The sequence below is a fragment of the Meles meles genome, chromosome 7 (genome assembly GCF_922984935.1).
Source record: "Meles meles chromosome 7, mMelMel3.1 paternal haplotype, whole genome shotgun sequence".
Classification (NCBI taxonomy): domain Eukaryota; kingdom Metazoa; phylum Chordata; class Mammalia; order Carnivora; family Mustelidae; genus Meles; species Meles meles.
The window spans coordinates 24,390,484-24,406,606 of record NC_060072.1 but is presented as its reverse complement, the minus strand read 5'-3'; the positions used below and the strand labels follow the sequence as shown (position 1 = coordinate 24,406,606).

The 16,123-nt window shown below is 35.1% G+C and overlaps 1 protein-coding gene across 1 annotated transcript in view; it reads left to right on the top strand.

Moving 5' to 3' along the window:
* The window catches only part of CFAP54 (cilia and flagella associated protein 54), a 309,373-nt gene that overhangs the window by 98,627 nt on the left and 194,623 nt on the right, over positions 1-16,123 (top strand). The window contains exons 20-22 of the mRNA XM_046012575.1: positions 4,199-4,375; positions 8,015-8,107; positions 8,376-8,561. Coding sequence (XP_045868531.1) covers positions 4,199-4,375; positions 8,015-8,107; positions 8,376-8,561 — 456 coding nt within the window. The remainder of the gene's footprint in view (positions 1-4,198; positions 4,376-8,014; positions 8,108-8,375; positions 8,562-16,123) is intronic.

Here is a 16,123-nt window from a genome sequence, read left to right as displayed (position 1 = left end):
ATCTTTCTTTCTTTCTTTCTTCCCTTCTTTCCTTCTTTCCTCCCTCCCTTTTTCCCTCCCCCCCTTCAGTCTTCTTTCTTTTCTTCTCTCTCTCTCTCTTTCTTCCTTCCTTCCTTCCTTCCTTCCTTCCTTCCTTCCTTCCTTTCTTTTCCAATACTATTTGATTACTAAAGCTTTGTTTGAGATCATGAAGTGATGTCTCCAGTGTTGCTCTTCTTGTTCAAGTCTGTTTTAGATATTTGGATCTTTTATCATTCTATACAAATTTTTAGGGTTGCTTTTTCTATTCATGTGAAAAATGCTATCAAAATTTTGGTAGAGCTTGCATCAAATTTATAGGTCCGTTTTGGGTTGTAGAGATATTTCAACAATATTAATTCTTTCTATCCATGAATATGGGTTATTTTTCCATTTATTTTTGTCTTCAGTTTCTTTTTTTCGTAAATGTTTTATAGTTTTCAGTGCACAGATTACCTCCTTGGTTAAATTTATTCTGTTTTCTTATTTTTGATACTATTAAAATAGGATTATTTTCTTAATTTTGGGGGGCTAGTTTGTTGTTAGCGTATAGAAATACAACTGATTTTTATATATCGATTTTGGATCCTGCAAATTTACTGGATTTGTTTATTGGTTCTGACAATGTTTTGGTAGAATCTTTACAGTTTTCTGTATATACGATCATGTCATCTGTAAAAAGAGACAATTTTCTTTTTTCTTTTTTATTTAGATACCTTTTTCTGATTGCTTTGGCTAAGATGTCTGGTACCATGTTGAATAAGAGTGGTTAAGAGTGGGCACTCTTGTCTTATTCCTGATCTTAGTGGGAATGCTTTTAACCTTTATCATTGAGTATGATGCAGCATTAGGTTTGTCATATAAGATCTTTATTATTTTGAGGTCTGTTCCTTCTATATCCAGTTTGTGGAGTCTTTTTTTTTTTTAATCATAAAAGGATGTTGAATTTTGTTCTTTTTCTGAATCTATTGAAATGATCATATTATTTTTATCCTTCATCTTGGGAAGGTGGTGTATCACATTTATTAATTTGTATCACATTTATGTTGAGCCGTCCTTGCATCCCAAAATAATCATGCTTCATCATGGTGTGTGATTCTTTTAATGTACTTTTGCATGTGGTTTGCTCTAATTTTGTTGACGATTTTTGCATCTGTAGTCATCAAAGATATTCAGTTTTCTTTTCTTGTAGTGTCTTGCCTGGCTTTGGTATCAGGGTCATGCTGGCCCCTTAAATCAATTTGGAAGTGTCCCTTTCTCTCTAATTTTTTTTTTAGAAGAGTTTGATAGTGATTGGCATGAATTTTTAAAATTTTTGTTAGAATTCGCCAGTGAAATCATCTGATTCTGGTCTTATCTTTATTGGGAGGTTTTTTAAATTAAGATTTTGTTTATTTATTTGAGAGAGAGAGATCACAAGTAGGCAGCAAGGCAGACAGAGAGATGGGGGAAGCAGGCTCCCTGCTCAGGGAGCCTGCTGAGCAGGGAGCCTTATTTAGGACTTGATCCCAGGGCCCTGAGATCATGACCTGAGCCAAAGGCAGAGGCTTAACCCACTGAGCCGCCCAGGTGCCCTGTTGGGAGGTTTTTTGATTACTGATTCATCTCCTTACTTGTTATTAGCTTGTTCATATTTGCTATTTCTCCATGATTCAGTTTTGGTAAATTGTATGTATCTAGTTATTTATCAATTTCTTCTAGGTCCAATTTGTTAGTGTCTAGTGTTCATAGTAGTCTCTTCTGATTTCTTGTATTTCAGTGGTATCAATTGTAAGGTCTCCTCTTTCATTTCTGATTTTATTAATATGAGTCTCTTCTCTTTTTCTCTTAGTCTAGCTAAAAATTTGTTAGTTTTATCTTTTCAAAAACCCAGCTCTTATTTTAGTTCATCCTTTCTATTATCTTTCTGGTCTCTATTTCATTTATTTACCTTCTGATTTGTGTTATTTCCTTCCTTCTACTAATTTTGGGCTTAATTTTTTGTTCCTTTTCTAGTTCCCTTACAATGTTAAGTTAGATTGTTTATTTCAGATCTTTCTTTTTTTTTAATATTTATTTTTATTTGAAAGAGAGAGAGAGAGCAGGGTGAGGGGAAGAGCAGAGGGAGAGAATCTTAAGCAGACTCCATGCTGAGCACAGAGCTTGAGGAAGGGCTCAATCTCGCAACTGGAGCAGAAACCAAGAATCGAACACTTAACTGACTATGCCACCCAGGCACCCCAGATCTATCTTTTTTCTTAATGTAAGCATTTGCACTATAAACTTCCTTCTTAGGATTGCTTTTGCTGTATCCCATAGAGTTTGGTATGTTGTATTCCCATTTTCATTTGTCTTAAGATTTTTTTGACTTCTGTTTTTACTTCTTTTTAAAAAAAATTAGTAATGACTGTTAAAGATTAAGTTCAATTGAAACTATAATCATATTTTTCCTTATTTGATTTATAGAAAAATTAAATTGTATTTGTAGACTTCATAATATTAAATTATACATGCATTCTTGGGAGAGAGAGCATATAATTACAGTATGTTATTCCTTTAATATATTACTAGATTTAATGTGTTAGTATTTTATTTAGAATTTTTGCATTTATATTTGTAAGAAGAGTGCTCTTTGTTTTTATGTGCAGTCATTTTTCAAGTTTTCTTACAATAATTTATAACATTTTTGAGACATTCTCTTCATAATTAGAAAATTTTTAAATGACATAGGAATTATCAGGTTTTTTAGATTCGAAATTTTTAAAAAATGAGATCAGTTAGTTCTAATGTTGTGGGAAGAAATTTTTGGTATCTTTCTCAGTTTATTCTATCATTATCCTGTGTTTATGTTTTCTGCTTCTTGAATTAGCTTGCTGATTTTGTATTTTCATCCCTAAGTGGCCAATGATGTTATGCATCTTTTTTGTACTTATTGGCTATTTATATATCTTCTTTGGAGAAATGTCTTTTCAAATCTTTTGTCCTTTTTAATGGGGTTATTTGTCTTTATTATTGACTTGTAACAGTTCTTTATAGATTTTGAATACAAGTCCCTTATCAGATACATGATTTGCAGATATTTTCTCTCATTCTATTGGTTGTCTTTTTTACTTTCTTGATGATATCATTTGAAATATTAATTTTGATGAAGTTCAGTTTATCTACTTGTGTGTGTGTGTGTGTATGTGTGTGTGTGTGTGTGTGTGTATGTGTGTGTGTGTGTATGTGTGTGTGTGTGTTTCCTTCTGGTGTTATAGCTAAGAAACCATTGCCTAACCCAAAGTTATGAAAACTTACTTGTATGTTTCCTTTTAAAAATTTTTTAATTTTAGCTCTTACATTTAGGTCTGTAATTCATTTTTAGTTAATATTTGTATGTAGTGTGATGTAAAGGTACAACTTTATTCCTTTTGCATGTGGACATCTAATTGTTCTAGTATCATCTGTTGGAAAGGCTATTTTTTCTCTATTACCCATTTAATTTTAATCTTTTTATGGATTTTTGCTGTGGAGCTCAATTAAAGAGTCTTTGCCTTTTAATTTAAAAGACAAGTTTAACCCATTTACATGCATTATTATTGCTGATATATTTAGACTTTCTTTGGTAGTAGTCAGATCTTCTGACTTTTATGTTTTTTGTTTTGTGTTTTGTCCTTCAGTATGTTACCTTTTTAAATGTAGATTGCCTTTCTTTTAGGTTTACAGAATAAGTGTTTCTATTTCTAGTTGCTGATAATAAGAAACTTTCAATAATATTCATTTCACAAATCACATATACCAGTAGTCTTATTACTTGAGAGTCACATTTCAAGTTGCATTAAGGGTAGGTATACAGTTCTTTAGTATAAATGTAGATGATCATGTTATGAATTTTTTAAGGACAGTGAAATATGATGGTAAATATTCAGAGGGTTTGATATGAAAATGAAATATCTAATATTAATATATTATAATGATGATGAACATATTAGATGTATAAATATGACTCTATTACCTTATTTAATTTATAGCTGTTTTTTACTTAGTCTTAGTAGCTATTTTTTACTTTCATAAAATCATTTGATGCTTGAGTATGTGTAACACTGAGGCTCAGAAGGTTACATATAGCAAGATAATGTTGTTTAACATTACCAGAATTCTACAAATATAGATGCAGTTCAAATCCTGAAATGTATTTTTCTGTGTTCACACTTTATTATAGGAAGCATATTCTTTAATTGAGAAGACTGAAGCAGAACAAAATACCCTATATTCATATCAAAACTATGTGGAAAGTTCAAAAAGAAAGAAAAGCAGAATCCCTCCTCCACCTATCCTGCTATCCCGAACTTACTGTTCTGTGACATTGAAACCTGCTCCATTTATTTCAGATGTTAAGGTATTTTGCCCATTTTATGATCTTTATTTCAGGCAAAGCAACATAAGTACTTTTATGATTATCATGATTGATACTTTTCTTGCTCTTAGGACTTTATTAGTATTATTAATAAGTACTGAACATTGGGATTAATATTGTAATGTCTTAACTATACTTAGTTTCTTCACAACCTTTCCCTCTTTGTGCTACTTTCCTTTATGGTCTATATAGCTTTCCTGTATTCCTATACCCAACTATAGAGTTTGGTCACCATGGCATAGTTCTATGCTGACATCCTAGTGTGTTCAAGATAGAGAAGGTCTCAGATGAACTGGAATAAGGCATTTGAAGAACATAGAAGTTACTCTCAGAACCAATGATGGAGGTGAGGAAATTTGCAGATAGCAGATTTAGATGTTCTTCCCACAGTTCTTCCAAGCAAATGGGGATTCTTCTAATGTAAACAAATGACAATTCTAACCATATTATAAGTTATTAATCTTTATGTATTTATTGAAGAATGAACTCTTTTTTCCATCCCCAGTGCCTCGGAACTTGGCCTAAATGTGTCTCTAACTTGAGATTCAGTGTCCTCACAAGTGTTCCGCCTGATTCATATTTTAAATATTAAATTTCCTCTTTTGGTTGAACAATAACATTCTCTTTGATATAGTATAAAAAAGTTTTATCTTTGTCTTTAGGATATCTGCTTGAACTTCTGTCAACTTGGTATTGGGGAAAGGGCACAGGCTTTAAAATCAGATACAGGTTTAAAATTCCAGTTCCACCACTTACTAGCAGTAGACTTTAGAAAATCTAAATATAGATTTTTAGGTAGTGGTGGTATTGTTTTTATTTGTAAAATATGTTAACTGTGAAAATTAGATGAGATAATAGATAATATTCCTGGCATATTGGTTGATCTCCCCGCATATCTTATATTAAACATGTGTAGTAAAGTTTTCTTAAAACAATGATGGTATAGAGTGTGATCACATTATTAGATTTTTTTCATAAGCTTTGTCCAGTGAACATTACTGAATATCTCTTATCTGTCCATCTCTGTGTGAGGTAATTGAGATAAAAAATAATCAAAAGCTTGATTCCATTCTTTGAGGAGCTTCAGACTAATGGGATATGGACATCAGTGAGAAGTAATACCACCTGTATAATGTTTTATATTTGGGGAAATATACCCATTCATCTTATACCAAACTGTGCTATCATAAATGCATTATTGCAATTGCTGGCATTTTTAAAGTTCAACTATAGATTTGTTTGGATCTGGTTAAGAATGCTAATTTGTTGATTTTGGAAATTCAGTATGGAACAAAGACTGGATGCCTTTACCAAGTTCTTTGTTCTTATTCAAATGTTTTAGTTTATTTACCAGATCTCCTTCCTTCCTTTCTTTCCTTTTTTCTTCCTTCCTTCCTCTCTTCTTTCCTCCCTCCCTTCTTCCCTCCCTCCTAACTTCCTTCCTTTTTTCAAAAAATTTCAAATTAGTGATTAGTTTATCTTATATCATAATGCTTAGAAATAGGAAGATATAAGTATTCCATATCTGACTTATAGTTGTAGGACCTGTCACTTAGCACATTATATGAAGTTTATATATATTATGCATTATTAGTAGAGTTGTGTGCTTCAGGAAATTATTACCTTCTGTTACATACTCCTCAGCACTAGATGGTGCTGTGGGCTTAAATAAGTTTCTGGTTAGAGGGTTCAGCCATCTTTTGTTTTATCAGAAGCTCTTGTTAAAGCATTTGTTTTGTTAAAATCTGTTTTAATAGTTGAAAATGCTGATGTTATTAATAAACTTTTACTTCTAAAGTTAGGAGTGATTTGTTCATGGTGTCTTTACTCTTATGTAGGTTCTAATTACACATTGCTCCTTATATAAGTTACACAAACTAAGATGTCTTCATTTGTGGAACAAAATAGAAGCATAAATCTTGCTTCTAAAAATGCTTTTAGAGAGAATTTTACCCTTCAAATTCTGGTTTATATAGGGAGATTAACTTAGAGAAAATAATAATTTAAGTCATATAGTACAATCTTTCTGCCTTTCCCCCCCTCTATGTAAAATGTTACTCTTTTTGCATGGAAAGTTAGTTTTTAAATTTCTTCTGAAATTCATCTGATTTTTTTCCCCCTCTTGGCTTCCAGCTTTCGAGTTCCTTCAGTGCTGTGTTTGTGTCCCTGGGGTTCTACCTTTGTCAAGAGCTCCTTAATTACCTGAGCAATTTTCTTTATAGACACAAAGGTTTGGACACCTGTTCCAGAAACTCTAATTTACTGAGACTAGGCAGGCTTGGGTATATGTAATTTTAAAAAATTGTTGGTTCTGTAAAACCTGTATTTTAAAAGTTGACTCTGCACAGTCAGGGTTGAGAACTAGTTGTGCAGACAAGACACCATTAGGATTTTTCTGTTGACTTGGAGAAAGAAATAGCTAAGCTAAGCTATAAGAGGTAGTCACTTCTTAGAGACAATTACTTTTCCCCTTCTTTCCAGTTTTCCTTACCATTTAGGTGTTGAGATGTTGGTAGGTGGTGCCTCTGGGGAAAAAGAGAATGAGACTGATGACAACCCACTCAACCCCAACCTCAGGACAAGATGGCTCCTTTATAATGTTATTCTCTAGGTATCAGCTTGCTCCCTTTTCCCTTACAGTGAGACAGTTCATTCCAATGAGGAATCTTCATTATTTTGACATCTTGGGCAGAAGAACCATTTCTAACCATTTAATTAAGTTATAAGTTTGATTGTTCCTGTGGAATTTGCATTTTGCTTTTGGTTTCTATAGTTAAGAATTATCAAGTATCATGCTACTATCTGATCTTGGGCAAGTTATTGAACATTTCTGTGTCTCCATTTCCTGTAAAGCAATAATCTCATTTCATAAGGATGTTGCAAATATTAGAAAGTCTATATAAATTTCCCACCAACACATAGCACGTAGAAACTGCTCAGTTAATGGTAGTTAAAATAATCAAAAATGAAGAATTGTCTTTGTAGTCCCAGGTAAATGAGCTGTATATTTGTCTTTATTTTTGTGAGATTAAATCTAAGTGTATTTGTAAAGTTAGATTCCATGTTTTTTAATTTATTTTATTTAAATTCAATTAGCCAACATATAGTAACATCATTAGTTAGATTCTGTGTTTTAAAACTTGAATAATTATATTTGTATTTGGAAAAGTTTTTTTTTTAAAGATTTTATTTATTTATTTGACAGAGAGAGAGAGATCACAAGTAGGCAGAGAGGCAGGCAGAGAGAGAGAGGAGGAAGCAGGCTCCCACCAAGCAGAGAGCCCCATGCGGACTCGATCCCAGGACCCTGAGATCATGACCTGAGAGGAAGGCAGAGGCTTAACCCACTGAGCCACCCAGGCACCCTGGAAAAGTATTTCTTTTGCCACATCTTTTCTGTTTTTTAAGTTTTTTGTTTGTTTGTTTTCTTTTTTAAGTTTTTATTTAAATTCTAGTTAGTCAATATACAGCGTAATGTTAGTTTCAGGTGTACAATGTAGTGATTCAGTGCCTCCATGCAACACCCGGTGCTCATCAGAGCAAGTGCCACATCTTGATAAAAGAAACTGAATGCCTTGTTAAACAGACTAGAGTTGATGGGTTCATCTCTCTCCTCGGCAGGTCTCCTGGTACTGCATTTTGGGCTGCAAAGCAGAAGGGAGCTATGGAAAAGTTAGGCTAAACAATAATCATCTCCCAAACTCAGGAGAAGCGGTATGTCAAATTAAAAAAACCTCTAAATGTCAGGAAATCTTACCAAAAGTCTCCTTAATGACAACTGAGTGTTTTTTTTTTTAACCTTCTTCTAGTGTTATTATTTCAGTGAATTTTTCTAATTTCAGTTTAAATCATAACAGTAAATACAAAGGTGTTATTTTATTTTATTTACTTTTTACATATAAGGATTATTTAATTAGATTTTTAGAAAGTCACATTCCTTCAGTTTTCCATACATAAACTTGAAATATGTTTTTATTAACAGATACCAGCTGATGATAAAAGCATTTTTGAAGTGAAAGGTTTAGAAACCAATGAAAAATATGTCTTTGCAATTGCTGCTTATTCTTCTAATGGGAAGCTTATTGGTGATGCTATTGGGGAGACAACTAAACCAATTCTGGTTTATCCACCTCTTTCTGCTGTTACTGCTCGGATGTTCTTGACACAGGTAGAAGAGATTTCTGCTAATTTTTTTCTCTATGTTTTTTTCTGTTAAGCTATTACTAAGTAATTTCTAATGGGAAAAAAATCACAGTGGATATTCTAAAGCTTGTAATACATATTTCCACTACTGCAGTTTAGTCTCATAAAAATAGTTGTCATTCCTTCTCTATATAGTGGGATTGATTTTTTACAACAGTATTTTTTTTTTTTTTTTGGATTACAAATGTATCCAGGAAAAAAATGCTATTGTAAAAATTTAATTTTAATTTTAAATTTAATTTTAGAAATTTAGAAAATACTGAAATGCACAAAGAAGAAAATAAATGTTACCTATGTATTCTGTCATCTGGAATAGCACTTCTATTTTTTTTTAAAGATTTTTATTTATTTATTTGACAGACAGAAATCACAAGTAGGCAGAGAGTGAGAGAGAGAGAGAGAGAGAGAGAGGAAGAAGCAGGCTCCCGTGGAGCAGAGAGCCCGATGTGGGGCTCGATCCCAGGACTCTGGGATCATGACCCGAGCTGAAGGCAGAGACTCTAACCCACTGAACCACCCAGGTGCCCCTGGAGTAGCACTTCTTAACTTGGGGCAATTTTGGCCCCAAAGGGACATTTGTCAATGTCTGGAGACATTTTTGGTTGTCATAACCTGAAAGGGTGCTTCTGGCATCTAGTGGGTAGAGGTCAGGGATGCTGAAAAGCACCTAATGTCACCCAATGAATACATGAACTCCTTGAACCTAGACAAAGCAATAGAAAAAGCACCCTACAATACAGACAACAATCCTCCATAACAAAGAATGATTCAGGCCAAATGTCAGTAATGCCAAGATTGGGAAACCCTGATCCAGAGCTATCTTTTCATTTGTGTGCATGTACCTGTGTGTGTATATACTTATATACACATACATTTATTTATTTATTTATTTATTTTTATTTGCTTATTTACAGCATAACAGTGTTCATTGTTTTGGCATCACACCCAGTGCTCCATGCAGTACGTGCCCTCCCTGTTACCCACCACCTGGTTCCTCAACCTCCCACCCACCCCCCTGCCGCCCCTTCATAACCCTCTGGTTGTTTTTCAGAGTCCATAGTCTCTTATGGTTCATCTCCCCTTCCAGTTTCCCTCAACTCCCTCTCCTCTCCGTCTCCCCATGTCCTCCATGTTATTTGTTATGCTCCACAAATAAGTGAGACCATATGATACTTGACTCTCTCTGCTTGACTTATTTCGCTCAGCACAATTTCTTCCAGTCCTGTCCATGTTGCTACAAAAGTTGGGTATTCGTCCTTTCTGATGGAGGCATAATACTCCATTTACACATACATTTTTAATATACATATGTATACACGTGTTTGAATTTATGTATAATATATAATCTAATCATGGTCTATATATTATTTTATATCTTGATATGTCATTTAATATATAATTGACATTTTTTCATTCCATTAAGTATTCCTCCACAGCATAATTTTTAACAGCTGCATTTCTAAAGTTATTGCCTCTTTTAATGATACTGCTTCTTACAGATAAACAGTATTGTAGTTGTAGTTGATTGTAGTTGATTGTAGTTTACTTAGTAATCTTTACTGATAGGCATTTCAATATTTTCCAGTCTTTTGCTATTAAAAGCAAAGCTGTGATGTACTGTCTGCATCCGTGATTATTTTTGGGGGAAAGAGATTTACAGAAGTGAAATTTCTGAGTTACTAAAGAGACACAGACATGAACTCAAGTTCCAGCTGCTCACACTTGCCATGTGATATTGAGCAAGTAACTTTCATCTATGAAGTGGGAACAGTAATAGTAGCTACCTCCCAGAGGTATTATGAGTATTAAATGGAATTATGCATGGCAGATGTTTAACCAGTGCCCTTGTCACACAGTAGGTACTTAATAAATATTGTTAGTGTTTTCAGTTATGAATATACTCATGAATTAACATTTTTGCTGAAATAATTGCCTGTCTTAAAACATATCATGAGTGAATAGGACTCTAGAAAGGGTGACTCATTGACCTAGCTCTAAAGAATCTTAATTTTAAGCCTATTGTGGGCTCTAGAGATGATGGCCATTTTAAATTTTATCACATTTCTATTGTGCTATTATTTTTCTCTTAATAGCTGATTAGAATAATAAGCTAAGTTCTTAGTGGTATTTTATATTATCATATTTTTCAAAGAAAATTAAATTGAGAGAATTGCTAGGATTTGTCTAGCATTGGTTTAGCATGTCATATTGGCTCATGGTTTCCTGATGTTTTTATTTCTTTGGAATCTAATATATTCCCTAATTTGCAGTGATGGAGTTATTTCAAAGTGAGGAATCGAATATTTTATCAAGGCCTAATTTTTCTCCAGGGAGATTTGACTTTTGGGTTTCATTTGGCAGAACTTTCACTGAAAAGTTAATAAAACAAAGTCCAAGCTATTCTGCTGGAATAATGAGAAGTGTCATAAAGTAATGGACAATATTTCATTATTGATACTATATCTGCAGTACTGTATTCATTTATGAGAGTATATGAGCATTCTCATAATGTTAAGTGACTGAAGCAAAATTTTCTTGCTTAGTAAACTTAGTAAGACTTAATTTACAGCTCAAGTTTCAGCTTTTAAGTTCTAGCAAGAAAATGTACCTTTCCTTTGGAATTGCAATCTATTTTTCATGAGAGTGGTTAGTTTTTAGTTTCAGAGTAATTCAGTTCTTTAAAAAATTTTATCATATGGGGTGCCTGGGTGGCTCAGTCAGTTGAGCGTCCAGCTCTTGGTTTTGACTCAGGTCATGATCGGGGTCTTGGGATTGAACCTGGCGTTGGGCTCCTTGCTCAGTGGGTAGTCTGCTTGCCCCTCTCCTTCTGCCCCTCACCTTGCCCTCTCTCTCTCTCAAATAAATAAATAAATCTTTAAAAAAATACTATCGTATATATTTTATAGTAAGGAATAGAGACATTTCACTAAATACCTATGATTAACTTGGCTTGGAATTTTAGGTTGGACTTTCAACTCAAAGTTACTCTGTAGCCATTAATAAAGTCAGTTGGATTTTAAAGTCAGTTGGATTGTCATTAGGTTTCCCCTTAATGTAGAAAGCTATTAATTTAGATTATCTGGAAAGTTGTTTGAGGAACCATTATGAATGATATATTTTCTACAGATATTTTCTAATTTCCCCCTCTTTATAGCTTCATTTGTTTTTATTTTTCCCCTTTAAGTCAGGAGTATCTAGATAATATAATATAGAATATAGAAAATTAGAAACCTATGAGCAGGATTTTAGGATTTTAGGCAAATTACTTGATCTCAATTTTCCTGTCTTTAAAATGGATAGAAGACCCAATGTCATATACTGCTGGGTTATTGAACTACTTAGTCAAATAAGGAATAGACTCAGTGGCTTATTGAGGGAAAAAAATGGGATATATCATTTAATTAAAAAATACTATGGGGGCGCCTGGGTGGCTCAGTGGCTTAAGCCGCTGCCTTCGGCTCAGGTCATGATCTCAGGGTCCTGGGATCAAGTCCCGCATCGGGCTCTCTGCTCGGCAGGGAGCCTGCTTCCCTCTCACTCTCTCTGCCTGCCTCTCTGCCTACTTGTGGTCTCTCTCTGTCCAATAAATAAATAAAATCTTAAAAAAAATACCATGTGTCAGGTATTTAAAGATTCATTATTTTGTTTATTACAATAACTCAATGAGATCGTATTATTACCTTTATAGTTGAGGAAACTGAAATGAATTTAATCCTTCCCCTGCCATTTTATTTGAGAAAGAGTGTCTCAGGGAGGTCATGTAATTAAGTTACCCATGGTTGCTTGGGTAGCAGATGGTAAGCCTGACACCTGAACCAGCTCATACCTTTCTATTGCTTTGTCTGGGTTCAAGGAGTTCTTGTATTCAACTTCTAACATGGGCCAGATTCTTTTAGAGTCCATGTCACTGCCGTCTCTTCTCTGCCTGGGTTGGTGCTGCTCAGTGGGTCTTGATTATCAGTATTGGCAGTAGAGTTTGATACTGGGACATGAATGCTTTGTCAGTCATAGCAGTGGTGGCAAGGAAAATGAAATTCATCCTTTTTTTCCCACTTTATATATGAATAATTCACTGAAACTTTTTGATAAGTAGATTTTGGTCTTTTGTCTATGACCAAATTAAAAGCAATAAATCTACCAGGTAAAAGATAGTCATCCCATTTCTAAAGCTCTGTAAGAAGTCTCAACTCTTCTTTTTACTTTCATCCTCTAACTGAATATTGCTACTCTCCCTACTCAATAAACTATTGTTTATTGATGAATTATTTATTGTTTATTTTGTGCTAAGCTCTCTGCTAGATGTCATCTCTTCTTCCTTGGAACTGTCTTTTTTATCAATCTCATTACCACAACAATAACCTATATTTAGGTAATTTTGACTTATGGTTTCAGTTAGGACTCCGATTCCAAGTTAAGGGCACCAACCCGGCTTGGGGGAATGTAGTTAGGCTCTGGGAAAGCTGTGGACTCCAGGCGGCTGTAGGTCTCATACCTTTGGTTCTCTTTATACGTCGGCTTCTTTTTCTCTTTCTAAAGACTGACTTTCCTTACTTCTCCATCTCTGAAGGAAAAATGGAAGCTCCTGCATTTTTATATACCTCCATTTCAGCTATAAACAGAGACTGCCTGGCTGGCTTCTAATCTGGATTCTAGATTCCCAGGAAAGAGATTCTGAGTGGCCCACCAAATAAAATGAGACTGACGTCTTTTTTGATGTTTGACCACCAAGTTGTTTTTAAAACCTCACCCTTCTTCTTTCCTTTGGTTCCATACACAGGCAAGCTGATAGGAGGTCTGTGAGCTCACCTTTGATGCTAACAAGAAATTTGAATCTCCCAGGTGGCAGAACTTTTCCTATTCCTATCCTTCCCCACCTCCAGCCACTAATCAAGGCCCAATCCATTCCTTCCCAGGCCTACTTGTGCCTGCCTAACACTTCCTGGGAACCCTTTGTGTGAGTAATAAATTTTCTCTCAAACTCTCCTGGTACATGTAGTGCCTTTAGCCTCAACAGCAGAACCACACTTTGGGTAGCTTGCTTTGCAGAAGGGGCTATAAAACACCCAGTTTGAGTCAGGCACTTACCCTGGGGCAGTCAACTGTGTTACAGTAGAATTGTTGAGTGTCCTCTTCTGTGGGTAGAGGGAAATTACTAGGAAAGAGGGTTTTAAAATTTATTTAAAGCTGTTATTGTGCACTTACTCTCTGCTATGCATTGCTCCAGGATAGTGATTCTAAACCTTGAGTGTGTGTCTTGGAGTGCTGGTTGAACACATTGTTGTGTCCTACCATCAGAGTTTTTGATTCACTAGGTCTGCAGTAGGGCCTGGAATTTTACATTCCAGCAAGCTCCTAGGTGATGTTGATGCTGATGGTCCAGGGACCGTACTTTGAGAACCACTGTTATAACAAAGTGAACAAAATGCCATGATAAAAGATATGTAATAAACAACAAACATATTAAATAAGTAAATTATCTAGTATGTTACAAGTTAAGTTCTATGGAAGGAAGAAGTGGAGTATGGTTGAAGGAATTAGAAGTGTAAAGTGAGGGAATGGAAGGTAGATCAGAGTATTAAATTGGGTGATCAAGGAAGTCATCTAGAAGGTGAGATTTGAGGGGCGCCTGGATGGCTCAGTTGTTAAGCATCTGCCTTCCGCTCAGATCATGATCCCGGGGTCCTGGGATCAAGTCCCACGTTGGGTTCCTTGCTCAGCAGGGAATCTACTTCTCCCTCTGCCTGCCACTCCCCCCCAACCCCTGCTTGTGCTCTCTTTTTCTCTCTCTCTCAAATAAATAAATAAATAAATAAATAAATAAATAAATCTAGAAGGTGAGATTTGAGCAGAGACTTAAAGGACGGTCTCTGGAGGCAGAGCATCTGCAGAAGGAGCTAGGGCAAAAGCCCTGTGGTTTTCAGAAGTGTACCAGGTATGTCTGATAAACAAGGAGGCCAATGTAGCTGGAGCAGAGATACTCATGGGGAGTAAAACAATTGGTTAGGGAGGTAAAATGTAAATAGACTGGTCGGGGAGCAGATCATGACAAGTGTGGAAATTTGGAAGCCATGAGAAGGTCATGTATCAAGAGGAGGTCTCTATTGTACTAAATTATTTCTTTAGTCTTCTAGTGCTTCTTTCCCATTTTAACCTCACCCCCTCTAAAATTTACTCTACCCATTACTACCAGGTCACCATCTTATATCATGGCACTGCTCTGTTAACCTGCAAAAACTCATGAATTTACAAACCTTAGTTTAATCATGGCATCTTTTCTAGTTTTACCATGCCCACTGATTGAATAAATGACATTATTTTTAGAAAGATATATTTTAAAAGGAAAGAACATTCAATTATAATTTCACCCAACTCATACATCATTTGTTATTAATTTCCACATTAAGTGTTAGAATTATAAGGTGTCTTAGTGACCACTTAGTCCGACTTCTTCATTTTTTTTTTTAATATTTTATTTATTTGACAGAGAGAAATCACAACTAGGCAGAGAGGCAGGCAGAGAGAGAGGAGGAAGCAGGCTCCCCGCGGAGCAGAGAGCCCGATGTAGGGCTTGATCCCAGGACCCTGGGACCATGACCTGAACTGAAGGCAGAGGCTTTAACCCACTGAGCCACCCAGGCGCCCCCCGACTTCTTCATTTAACCAATGCAGCCAGAGAAGTGACCTTATCTACCACTCTAAATCTTGGCTCTACTCTTTTTACTGAATATCAGGCTCTGTACAAATTATTTAACTTCTTAATGCCTCAGGTTCCTCATCTGAAAAATAGGGATGGTAATAGAGCTCACCTCATAAACCTGTAATGAGGAGTTAATACAATAATGCATGTAGAGTGCTTGGACCAGTACCTGACATCTTTAAATACTTCCACCTGATTTTCAAGGCCTTCTGAAATCATATCTCATTTTACCTGTCCATCATTTTCCTGCTTTTCCTCAAATTCTGATCTGTATTGCTAGTCTCTCCTAAATGCATTATGGTGATTTTCACTATTGGACCCTTTTCAGGTTCTTTCTAAACAGTGCCCATCTGAACCTTATTACTGCCTGAGGTTTCAGCTCAAGCCCTGACTCCTTTTTGTAGCCTTCATTTCTCCTTTTCTCAGCCCCCACAATTATTATGTTATTCTTTGTAGTTTTTCTGGTAATTTCATGTGTTTTATGTCTGTAACTTGATTAGAGTTTAATGGAGTATAAGGTCATTTGAAGCTTTGAAGAACCTATCCTTATAGTGCTTAGCACAGAGTAGAAACTTCATAAAACCTTACTGGTTGGTTGGTTATGAGTGTGGAGTTGGCAGATTTAAAAAGTTCTGGTTCTGTAAGTTATTCCCTTGAGTGGAATATATTCTAGCAACATGTCATTTACATACTTAATTTAATGAATTTATTTATACTTTATATCCTACCTGCTTCTGTTAAGGATTTGAAGCAGCACATAATTCACATGGTGAGATTTCATATTGTCGTACATATTTGAATAGGATGATTTTAGGGAATATCTGTAAACA